Source organism: Mercurialis annua, linkage group LG1-X, assembly GCF_937616625.2.
Source record: "Mercurialis annua linkage group LG1-X, ddMerAnnu1.2, whole genome shotgun sequence".
Lineage (NCBI taxonomy): Eukaryota > Viridiplantae > Streptophyta > Magnoliopsida > Malpighiales > Euphorbiaceae > Mercurialis > Mercurialis annua.
The window spans coordinates 12,030,309-12,042,788 of NC_065570.1; the positions used below are offsets into that span (position 1 = coordinate 12,030,309).

The window sequence follows — 12,480 nt, forward strand, 5'->3', positions numbered from 1 at the left end:
TCTTTTATAGTAGTAGTTAGTTAGATAAAAAAATTGTCCCAAACACTCTAATTACTTAATCATTTTAATTAATTTTGATTCAACTTTTTGATAATAGCATCAGTTAATGCTATGGGTGGCCACGATTAATGAACCGGTAACTCTGGTTAGGAATAGCCGGGTCACGGTTTAATGAATATTTGAACTGGATCTGAACCGCTCTTTAGGCATTTTTATGCCGGTTCAGAATTTGCCAGTTCCAGTTCACGATTTTGATTTTGACGGTTGGAAAAACAAAAAATATTGTAAAAATTAAATTTAAATATTTCAGATCAAGATAAAATTAAAATTTTAATGAATATAGATGAGCAATTATACATAAATATTTAAATAAATCTAATCTAATATCATAAAAAACAAATTGAACAAATTAGTAACATAAAGTTTTAATTTTACTCATTAAAAATTTGAAAAATCACAAAAAAATATTAAATATACATAAAAAAAGTCACCAATTCTTTGGAGTCATAAAATAAGTATTTTAAAAATTAAACCGGTAGTCGAACCATTGAAACTACCGGTTTAATAAATATGAAATATAAATTTGGTTCATCGATTTTTTACAGGTTCACCGGTTCAACTCCCATTATTTTACCGGTTTGATCCGGTTCAACCATAAATTCTGTTTTTTATAATTTCAAACTGGACCACTGACCGGTTTCTGGTTTAACCTATTCGACTAGCTGGTACGCTCCGATTTTTAAAACACTGCTTAAAATATATTTAAATTATTGGAGTACTTTTAGACATAAAACGTGTATATGGAATCATAAAATTTGAAAGACTTTGTAATCTCATCCACGGGCTCAAAGGGACTGTACGCGAAGAAAGACAAAATAAACCAAAAAATTTAAAAGTAGAAAGATGAAATAATCAAATAAGAAAATTAGAGGAATGTTATTAATATTTCTTGATGGATACCGAATCCTATTTTACTTATAATGGAGCCGAGTCGCAGGAGATCTATTTTCAAACGACACCAGACTTCCGCCCAAAGGGCCGAATCAAGATAAACCAGCGGCCGAATCCACCGGATCCGCCTTGACTGTAATACATCATTCGACATCATAAAGACCGAATCCCTGAGGACTCGGACAAAGCACGTCGACCCCGGGATTCGGATAAGATCACCAAGATCTACGCATATTCGGAGTATCTGTCCTATTTGGATACAAATTCCAACTTAGGAAGATAGCCTCCAACTTAGGAAGACGAGACTATTTAGAAATATCTTCCTAAATAGGACTCCTGTCTGAATAAGGAAGGACACTCCTAATCAGGGACAATCCCTACAAAGTAGAAATCACTCTCCTACTACAACTCTACAAGGTATACCATCTACTATAAAAGGAGCTTGAGGTATGCCTAAACATAGGGCTTATAACAAATACAATTATTCTCCCTTAAGCCTAAACTGACTTAAGCATCGGAGAGCTAATCGGACAAACCGTCCGATTAGCCATCTACACTGTTTTGCAGGATTAACACCGTCAAGATGCCGGAATCCATCAATTGGCGTCGTCTGTGGGAAAAGCTTAACCAAACTTCAAAACTTGAAGGAGCTTTTCTGAACTCAAAATAAATTCTCATTGAAGGATGGCATCTGGCGGAATTAATCTCAAGAACAAACAAATATATCTAATGGATCTGCTAAATCAAAAGAGTCAGAAATATCAACGGTTATCAGAATCAACTCGCAGCAATTAAAGAATAAGAGAGTCAACAACAAGAAATTATTTGACCAAGAAAAAAGGAAGAACGTGGTTAATGGCAAAGGATACAGATTATTTGATATTTGACCTAAATTTCAAATAAAAAAAAGGGGAAATTGGCAGGAATAACAAAGCAGGTGATTAAGGAAAGATGGATTACATTAATTAAACAAGCAGGTCATATGTGTTATTGATGTGGCAATTCAAACAATAAGCATGTCAAAAATCAAAAAAGAAAGAAATTTAATTGCGGAGGGAAGCATATTATATTATTGGCCAAATTCAAAAGAAAAGTAGAGGATTTTATGGCATTATGAAAATCACGTCCGGAATTGTCAAATCGGAGATATTATCTTATTAACAACGGGAGTTAAATCACGATAAGTTCTCAAACTCATTAAATATTTTATTACATGTGGAATTAATTGCTCGTGTCATGATTTCAACATATTGCCCATCTCGCATGATTTCTTCTAAATTGATACACTATAATTTGCAATTATTTTGCATTAATCGAAATTACACTATAAGATCTATCAAAATATATATTTTGTCTTAGTACAATATTTGAGAGATTTACTTATTAGAAAAGGTATATGAGTAAATTGACAATGCTTTAAATTAAGCATGTGAGCACAAAATATGAGATTTTTACTTATTAGAAAATTTACATGAATAAATTTACAATACTTTAACTAAGCACATACATATGATTATATGAGATCTTTTCTTTTTAGGAAAGATACATACATGAATAACTTGACAATATTTTAGTTAAGCAGATGAGTATAAATATCAATATATATATATGAGATCTTTGCTAATTAGGAAATCATATAAAAAGAATATATTGCATGACTACAAAAGACTAATTAGCTAAGAAGGAAATAATCAAATATAGCATATGAAATTATTAGTTTCCTTTGTCAAGTAATAGATTTACTACTTGAATATACAATATCTTTATAAATAAGAAAACCGTTTAATAAAAATTTATAATGTGAGGATGGACTATATCCTACATAATTTATATAAGATCGCTTGCTATCTTGAACACAACCATATATAATAAATTTATATTATATCGTGAAGTCCATTATTGGACCAGTCAAAATTTATAAAATACAGACATAGAAGATGATGAAAATAAAAGAAGAAATGCTAGAAAATATACTGAAAGAAGAGACGAGATGTCCTAAATACCAAAAAACTAGGCGAACAACGCCCAACAAAACATAAAGAACGAGATGGATCAAGAGGCGAAAAGTGAAGCGGCCCAAGAAGCAAAGAGAGAGATGGTTCGAAAAACAAACTGAAGGCGAAACAAACATATGGATGAAGAGACAGTTTTGATCAGGAGCAAAAACGGTCCAAAGACTGAAGGTCAAGATGTCCTAGAAAGCTGAAGGAAGAAATCGCCCTGAAGGCGAAAATAAAACTTGAAGAAACGATCTAAAGACCAAAATACAAGATGTCCCAGGAAGTTAAAGGAAAAGAATAAATCAACAAAATAAAGTGAATCTACCCGAAAATAATGAAGAAGGGCATAACGCCCCTAGAAACAACGAGAAACAAGAAAGATGGAATAAATGAAGAAAACAAAAAAATACCACCCAAAAAGGTGAAAACCAAAACAAAGTTATAAGTGGACCAAATTTCAGAAGAGAAGAACGAAGGGAAAAAAGCCCCACAAAGCCAATCCAAAAAGAAAAATTAGGAAGACAAAGGCGAATTCTGTGAATTTGCACATCGGAAATAAAACCACATATGTAGCGGAAGAAGATAAGAAGAAAATATAATCAAGGTGCTAAAGAAAATCAAAACCGAAGAACTCGACCAGAAGGACGTGAAACTGAAGTGCTCACCCCTATCAACGCAATAAAAGGAAGAACGAAAACGGCCCAAAAGAAGAAAAACGAAGACGTGATAAAAAAACGGGCATAAATACCCTTTGAGATCGGTGTATTTGTGGTGGAGCTTGGAGGAAGAGATACAAATTCCACGAAAAATATGATCAAGAAAAGAAAAAAAAAGAGACAAAAAATTAGCGGAAGCAAATAACTCAGATCTAATAAATTACAAAAATAAGAAAAAATTCAGAAAACGAAATAGAGCGAGAGATGGTGGCAATAGAACTCCTACAAGAATTAAAAGAATATAGAAAACGTAACAAAAATCAGTGGTAAGAAAAGAAAAAATAAATATAAAGGCTGAAAGAAGAGAAGAAATAAGAAATCAAATGAATTTTACCCAGAACAATAACGAAGATGGAGAAAGAAATCAATAAAAGCACCACTTGAGATAATGGAGAACGAAGCGATGTAAAAATGAAGGAAAAGACCTCGGGCAAAAGGAATTAATAAACAAAGAAGGCTCCGCCAAAGAAGAATAAGCCGAGGCTTAACCAAGAAGAAACTTGCCTTAATAAGGCTCGATCAAAGAGAATAAACCAAGAAAAATAACAAAAAAAAGAAAATAAAACTTAACAAAGAAGATTCATACAAAGAAAAACCCCAAGAGGGACAAAGAAGATAGGTTTGTCTGAACGTTGAACAAAACCCCAAGAGGGAAAGAACAGATAGATTCGGCCGAATCCTAAAAAGATAGATTCGGCCGAACCCTAAAGAGATAGACTCGGCCGAATCCTGAAGAAAACCCTAAGAGGGAAATAAGAGATAGATCTGGCCGAATCATGAAGAAAACCCCAAGAGGGAAAGAAGGATGAATAAGATAGAAGTCAAAAGGCCCATCATCAAGTACAGACTTTTGGTCATACCCGATGGTGTCAATCCACTACTAAAAAACACCGTTTTAGCGATGGATTTTAGCGACGGACGCTAAATCCGTCGCTAAAACATCAAGATAGCGACGGATTAAACGACGGAACTCAAAACTGTCGCTGTTGGCGTGCAAAAATGGGGCGGGAAGGAGCCCGCCGTCGCTACTCCGTCGCCAATGTGGCGGGAAGAGTTGTCGCCTGGTTTTTTGGTCAATTTTAGCGACGGATGATCATATCCGTCGCTAACGTTGAGCTGTACTAAAACGCACCGTTTCAGCCTCATTTTTAGCGACGGATTTTTGACGATCCGTCGCTAAATTGTGAAGCTGAAACGCTTCGTTTCATTTAATTGATTTTAGCGACGGATTTAATAATCCGTCGCTAAAATCAATTAAAATCCACGAGCAGAACCCTTCTTCCTCACTTCTGTTTCTGTTCTTATTTTTCAAAACCGCCGTTTCTCCTTCTCCGGTGCCAATTTCCGCCGTCAGTTCACCGTGGTATCACCGTCGGTAGGCTCTATTTCACCCTTTAATCTCCATTAACGCCTTTTTATTGTATTTATTTGTTTTTTTTGTTGTTAGATTGATTATTCGCTGCCCTCATCCTTCATCGTCCTCCGCCGCCGTGAATCCGCCTCTGCCGTCTACATTCCGCCCCCGCTGTCCAGTTAAAGGTTAGGGTTTTGAAAATATAATTTTTATTTATTTTCAGTTTATATTAATTTAATTGTTAATATAAAGTAATAATTGTTAATTAGATTAATTTACTAATTGATTAGGTCAGGTAATTGTCTAGTTATTAATTCTGAATTAATTTAAATTAGGTTATTTATTTTAATTATTACATAAATTGTTTCATTTTAGGTTATTTATTTTAATTAGATTATTAGTTTAGGTTACTTAGTTTAATTAGAATATAATTTTAGGTTATTTGTTCACTTTTGGTTATTTATTAATTTTTGATTTATAAAATCAGTTTATATTTATTAAAAATTAATTTCAAATTTTAGGTTAGATAAGATTAATAAAATGGTTCACTTTCAAACGTTTTTTTGAAATTAGTTTATTTTGTTAGGTTAACTAAAAAAAATCGGTTACGTTATATTTAATTAATATTTTGGATTATTTAATTTGCTAATTTTAACTTAATTGTTTATTTAGGGTAATATTTAGGTTAAGCTAACCCTAATTTAGGTTAATAAATTGTTTAGTTAGGATAATTGGTTAATTCTTTTAATTGGTTAATTAGTTAATTAAAATATCTAGTAGTGCTAATTTGATTAATTATTTTTGCTATAAGTGGGTTGTATTTTGGTTGGTACGAATTGTAATTTGCTTGCAGGCTTTCCCTGAAAAATGGGTGATGCTCATTTTTAGGGGAAGTGCTGCCCAAATTTTTCTAGAAATTTAATGTACTTAGTGCGTGATATATAGGTTTGATAGCCGTCAGTTGGTTGCAGCGGTCCGACATTCCTTATCGATCCTTTTTATCTGTTGCGGTTCTGCTCTCCAACAAGTAAGTACTGTTATTATTTTATTTTTTTCATTTATATTCAGTTAATTTATAAGCTCTTTAAACCTAAAATGACCTCGATTTTATTCCCACCGAATAAAATCGTAAACCTAGCCGTAGATTTCCCGTCCCGTGTGTTCAAGCGATTGAACGACACGGGATTGTACAGTTTGTAGAGTTTGTAAAACTGGTCCTCCCGTAGCTCGATCACGAAATTATATATGTCTAGTAGCGGTAGAAAAATATTCGGTTGTTTTCCAGCGTTTGTTCTCCGGGTGGATGTATAGTATATGTTTTGTAACGCTTATTCCTCGCGGAATATATAATTAGCGTTACACCACATATACTAAATATCGCACTAAAGGAGAACGACGCCGGAAGGCTGCCGAATATTTTCTCCGTTGCTAGGCATATATCGTGGCCGAGTTAAGGGGCGCTAGTTTTGCGAATGGGATAGGTCCATACCTTTAATGCAGTCAATTAAATTGACTTTGCTATTTCCGAGCGAGAACCCCTCCTAATTATCCGTGCTACAGTAATGGATACAGACCGAAGTTGGATGTATAAGCGGCTGCAGGGCGGGTTGCTATACCCAGGCTTTGACGAGCGCGTGCAGGAATTTGTTAATTTTGCTTTACGTCATCCCGCGTGTATGAGTGGGCCCGAGATTAAATGCCCATGTCCTAGGGCAAGATGTAAAAATACGAGTTATCGAGACGTCGAAACAGTGAAGCTGCACATTCTGTAGAAAGGGTTTGTGGCAGATTATAAAGTCTAGGTTTTTCATGGAGAGGGAAATGTTTTAGATCCTCGTCCCGTTGCACAGATGCCGGAGTATGACGTTGACATGGAAAATGAGGAGGAAGACGATTTCAGCTCCGTTCAGAGAATGGTTATCGATGCTGCTGGTCCAGAAGTAGTGTTCACGGAGGAGGAACCGAATAATGAAGCTAAACATTTTTATAATATGATGCGTGCAGCTGAAGAACCTGTATACCCCGGTAGTAGCAAACACTCTCCTTTGTCTGCGGCTGTTAAAATGTTGGACATCAAATGTCGACATAGTGGGTCAGTGGCTTTAGTAGATGATGTGACCGAATTTATACAAGAGCTGCTTCCAGAGGACAACAAGATGCCGAAGAACTTTACCGAAATAAAGAAGATGGTTAGAGGTCTTGGGTTGCCGGTTGAAGTTATCGATTGCTGTTTACGCAACTGTATGATTTATTGGGGGTCAGACGCGGATTTAACGCGATGCAAAATTTGCGATCACGAACGGTGGAAACCGGCCCCTAAAGGAAATTTTGCGAAAAGACGAGTTAACGTCCCATATAGGAAAATGTTTTATTTTCCTATAACTCCGAGATTGCAGAGGTTGTACGCTTCTAAAGCCACTGCCAAGCATATGACGTGGCACGCTGAACACGAAATGGTTGATGGAAAGATGTGTCACCCGTCAGATTCCCCGGCGTGGAAACATTTTAGTGAATTGCATACAGAGTTTGCGGAAGAAATTCGAAATATCAGACTAGGCCTGTGTACTGATGGGTTTCAACCATTTGGGGCCTTCGGGCAGAATTATTCATCATGGCCAGTAATTTTGACACCTTACAATCTCCCTCCAGGAATGTGTATGAAAGATGAGTTCATGTTTTTAACTGTTATTGTCCCTGGGCCTCGAAATCCTAAACATCAAATGGATATTTTCCTGCAGCCGTTGCTAGCTGAGCTAAACCAACTTTGGGAATTTGGAGTCCAGACATTCGACGTTCATAGGCGACAAAATTTTCAAATGAAAGCGGCACTGATGTGGACAATTAATGATTTTCCCGCTTATTCCATGTTGGCTGGCTGGAGCACATCTGGGAGACTGGCTTGCCCTCACTGCATGGAAAATACAGATGCTTTCACGCTTAAAGGGAGTAGAAAACAGTCGTGGTTTGACTGCCACAGAAAGTTCTTGCCTCGTGGTCACCCGTACTGTCGTAACACAGCTCAATTCCGTAAAGGGAAAACCGTAAACAAAGAATTCGGACACCCGAAAACCGGAGAAGAATTGTTGGCAGAGGTGGACAGTCTGGGGTTTATGAAGGCATATGAAATTGGGGCTGAGAAAAATAATGCTGCGAAGTCGGAAAATTATGGTTGGAATAAAAAAAGTATTTTCTGGGATTTGCCGTATTGGAAAACAAATCTCATTCGTCACAATCTCGATGTCATGCACATTGAGAAAAACGTATTCGACAACATTTTCAATACAGTACTAAATTTTCCCGGGAAAACGAAAGACCATGCAAAATCTAGAGAAGAGTTGAATGACATATGTGATCGGCCTGAGTTAGCTAAAGATCCGGTTACTGGGAGATTTCCTAAGGCGATGTATGCTTTGGACAGGGACGGAAAAAAAGCTTTACTTGAGTGGATTAAGTTAATAAGGTTTCCAGATGGCTACGCGTCCAACTTGTCCAGATGTGTCGATACAATCGGTCTGAAAATGCATGGAATGAAAAGTCACGACTGCCACATTTTTATGCAAAGACTTCTGCCAATCGCTCTCCGTGAGCTATTACCGAAGGAAGTCTGGGAGCCTTTAACAGAGCTGAGTATCTTCTTTCGTGAGTTAACCTCCACGTCTCTAACAGAGATAGATCTAGATCGTATGAGGCTGGAAATCCCAAAGATACTGTGCAAGCTGGAATGTATTTTTCCGCCCAGCTTTTTTGACTCCATGGAACATCTACCCGTACATCTGCCGTACGAAGCTATGATGGCAGGTCCGGTTCAGTATCGCTGGATGTATCCATTTGAAAGGTAAAGTAATTGAATTTTCTCAATTCTGTGTAGCAGTATATATATTGACATGTCATGTTCACTAACTGAGGAATGTGGAATCAGATATTTGAGAAAGCTGAAAAAAAAGTCAGCAATAAAGGGAGGGTGGAAGGAAGCATCAGTAGCGGATACTTGAATGAAGAAACCGCAAAATTTGCAGCTTATTACTTTTCAGAAGGTGACCCAATGATACCTGAGCGGCCGCAAAGGAATGAAGTTTATGACATTGAAGTCGATGACGATGTCGACAGAATATCTATTTTCAAGCCGCACGGGCAATCAGTGGGTGCTTGCCGCAAGAGATATCTTGAAGATTCTGAGATTGTTGCTGCTCGGACATATGTTCTGTTGAATTGTTCAGAAATTGAAAATTACAGAGAGTAAGCTTTAATACAGTTGTCAATGTCATATCCAATAATTATTCAGCTTGTAATAATTGTTTTCTTCTTAACTAAGGGTTTTCGAAGGCGAGTTGCGCAGAGAAAACCCTGAAATCACCATCTCTCAAATTGAAGCGAAGTTCGAGAGTCAATTTGCCTACTGGTTTCAACAATACGTAAGTATTTTACAAAATACTTTTCGATTCTTTCAATAAAAAGTTCTGATTTATAATACACTTTTACGCTACAGGTGCAAGATCCAACTGTTTGTACTAATCCCTTTATTCTTAGTCTCGCTAAAGGATCTCTTAGATCAGTAAGAACATTTAAGGGGTACCGTGTAAACAGATTTAAGTTTCAGACTCAAGCTTATGGGGAGGAACAACTTACTATGAATAGTGGAGTCTGCGTGAAGGGAACTCAATATGTCGACAGCGAAAATGACTTTTATGGAGTTCTGACAGACATAATTGAGTTGGAGTATCCGGCTCTTCCAATGAAGACGACTGTCTTATTTAAATGCGAGTGGTTCGACCCAGCACGAAATTCTGGCACAATTAGTAACAAAAAATACAACATGGTGGATATTAATAACAGAAGGAGATACAATAAGTATGAACCATTCATCTTAGCCGAACAGGCCGACCAGGTTCATTACCTGCCATATCCTAGTAAAAGAAGGGATAAATTAAATTGGTGGGCAGTTTGCAGGACAAAGGCAAGATCTGAACTTGACATGCCCAAGGGGATTATCCCGGCTTTTCAAGACGTGATAGAAGAAAATCCTCTCATTGTTGCAACGGACGACAATTCGACATATTTAGCTGATGACAACGGAGAAGCTGAAGAAGATGCGTTGTCCGTGCCTCCTGATGAAACAGAATCTGACTTTATCGCATCCTCATCAGATGAAGATGAAATTGAAGAACTTTAGTAGCTTAGAGTATTTTATGTATTAGCATGTTTCTTAATTATAATTATGTTTTATAATTATTTATTCAAGTGTACTATTTTAAATTGAATTCATATTTCTTAGTTATATGTTTCACGTATGTAGTTTTATAATGTGTTGTTTAGTTTTGGAACAATTAACTTGACAATTAGTGCAGGTATGAGGGGTCGAGGCTCAGGCGGAGGCTCAGGCCGAGGATCAGGCCGAGGATCAGGCCGAGGACGGGGGGACCCTACCGAGCCCGTTGAGGAGCAGCATCGTGAGGAGGCTGGAGGACCTGTTCAGCCTTTGCAGAAGCGTGAGGCAGGCGAGCCCCTGGCCATTTTGGACAACCAGGGTAGGGCGATGGTTCGTCCGGACCCTAGCAGGTATGATTAAAGTTCTGTTAATTTTTTTGATTTTTAGTATGGAATTAATATGTATGTAAAGTAAATTATGCTTATTAAATCACAGGACAATGTTGCTGGACTCTGGGCCTGTTTCTCGGGCTATCCGGGATATTTTCAGGCAGTGCTGGTTCGAGACTGGATCATCATGGCGCTTTCTGACAACGGACCAGAGGGAGTTCTATTTTCAGGAATTTCAGGTAATTAAATTTTCAGTTTAATATATTTAAGTTTTGGTATTTGTGAAATTCTAACTCAAAGCTCATGTTATTACTGTTTGCAGAAGAAGTTCTGGTGGGATGACTCTGCGTACAGCGAGGAGGTAATCAGACGGGTCTTCATGACCCATGCAGCCACCCGGTACAAAGACAACATCCACAAGATGAGGAAAATGCAAAAGAAGCATACATCTGTGAATCAGGAGATCTGGGAAGACTGGAATGCATTTTGGGACACAGAGAAGGAGAAAAAGAAGTCAGAGACAGCCCGGGCAAACCGGATGAGTGAGCCTGCGGGCCCTGGTTCCGGTCCTGTCCGTCATACCGGGGGATCTCGCTCTGCTATCAAGCATATGGATGTGATGGTTTGTTTCTAATCAGTAATTAAATTACTTAAATAACGTATTTGTTTTATTTTAATACTTAATAAATCTGTATTTTTCTGATAGGCTAAGGAGCTCGGCCGGAAGCCGACTGCGACAGAGCTGTACAGTCGCCTTCATAAAACGAAGGCTGAGAAGAAACCAGTCGACAAGAGAGCTCAGGATATGACTGTAAGTCCTTATCACATTAAAATTCTATAAGTTGTGTATATAGGCTTAAGTGTTGAATATATTATATATGAAGTGTTAAACTGTATAGGCTTAACGTTTGTGTAATTAGAACTTAATATATTTGGTTGGTTGGGTTATATATTGTAATTTGCTGTAATTTGCTTGCAGGACTTCCCTGAAAAATGGGTGATGTTCATATTACAGAGGAAATGCTGCCGAAATTTCCTGAATAATTAGAATTATTTATAAAGTGTTATGTTTTTTTATTTGTTATAAAACTAAACTGATATGTTTTGTAATTGTTTTGTACGTAGGACGCCATCGCTGAGAGGCTTGCTGCTGCGACACAGTCGCCGACCGGAGAGGGGAGCACCTCGAGTCCTGTGGATGAGACGCAGATATTTATGGATATCGAGGGCGTCAACAAGAAGCATCGGGTGTACGGCCTGGGTTCGGCTACCAGCAGATATGTAGGCCCGAGTATCAGACCGCAGAGAGGCAGCTCTTCACGAACATCACAGCAGGCGGATGAGGAGGTCGAGCGCCGTGTGCAGGCCGGCATCCAGGAGGGCCTGCGGCAGGTTGAGCAGCGGTTGGCGGCGCAGCAGGCCAGCATGGCACAGATGATACGTGATGAGATTGCACGGATGATGCCGAATCTCCCACCAGAGTATCAGCCACAGTTTCCCCCTCCTCCGCCAGACGGTGGCGACACTACAGATTTGTAGTTTCCTGTTTATTTTGTTTTCTAAAATATATTATGTACGATGTTTTTTTCAGACAACGTTTTATGTATACTTTGATATTTTATTTTATATATATATATACTTTTATTCAGTTTCAAATAGGTGTAATCTAAAATAAAATTTAATTATTGTATTTAGCAGGTTTTAAACATCAGTGAAACAAAAAAACAACAGAAAACAGCAGAAATTTGCCAAAATAATACACAATTGGCGACGGAAATATCCGTCGCTATAATGAACACAGTGAGACAAAATGTGACCGGTTAGCGACGGATATTTCCGTCGTAACCGGTCACATTTAGCGACGGATACTTCCGTCGCTAATATATCTATATCCGTCGCCAATTAGTCTCAGAATTCGTCTCCA

General features: G+C 37.6%; 2 protein-coding genes across 2 annotated transcripts; both read left to right on the forward strand.

Moving 5' to 3' along the window:
* Nucleotides 1-5,121: 5,121 nt before the first annotated feature.
* Nucleotides 5,122-12,139, forward strand: LOC126664502 (uncharacterized). Its single transcript, XM_056105947.1, has 7 exons — nucleotides 5,122-5,206; nucleotides 5,967-6,048; nucleotides 10,367-10,577; nucleotides 10,663-10,795; nucleotides 10,879-11,178; nucleotides 11,263-11,367; nucleotides 11,682-12,139. The coding sequence occupies exons 3-7, from the start codon at nucleotides 10,369-10,371 to the stop codon at nucleotides 12,093-12,095; spliced, it is 1,161 nt and encodes a 386-aa protein (XP_055961922.1). The 5' UTR covers nucleotides 5,122-5,206; nucleotides 5,967-6,048; nucleotides 10,367-10,368; the 3' UTR covers nucleotides 12,096-12,139.
* Nucleotides 7,475-10,191, forward strand: LOC130015573 (uncharacterized). Its single transcript, XM_056105945.1, has 7 exons — nucleotides 7,475-7,821; nucleotides 7,903-8,189; nucleotides 8,307-8,744; nucleotides 8,857-8,861; nucleotides 8,941-9,257; nucleotides 9,334-9,433; nucleotides 9,508-10,191. The coding sequence occupies exons 1-7, from the start codon at nucleotides 7,475-7,477 to the stop codon at nucleotides 10,189-10,191; spliced, it is 2,178 nt and encodes a 725-aa protein (XP_055961920.1).
* Nucleotides 12,140-12,480: the final 341 nt, after the last annotated feature.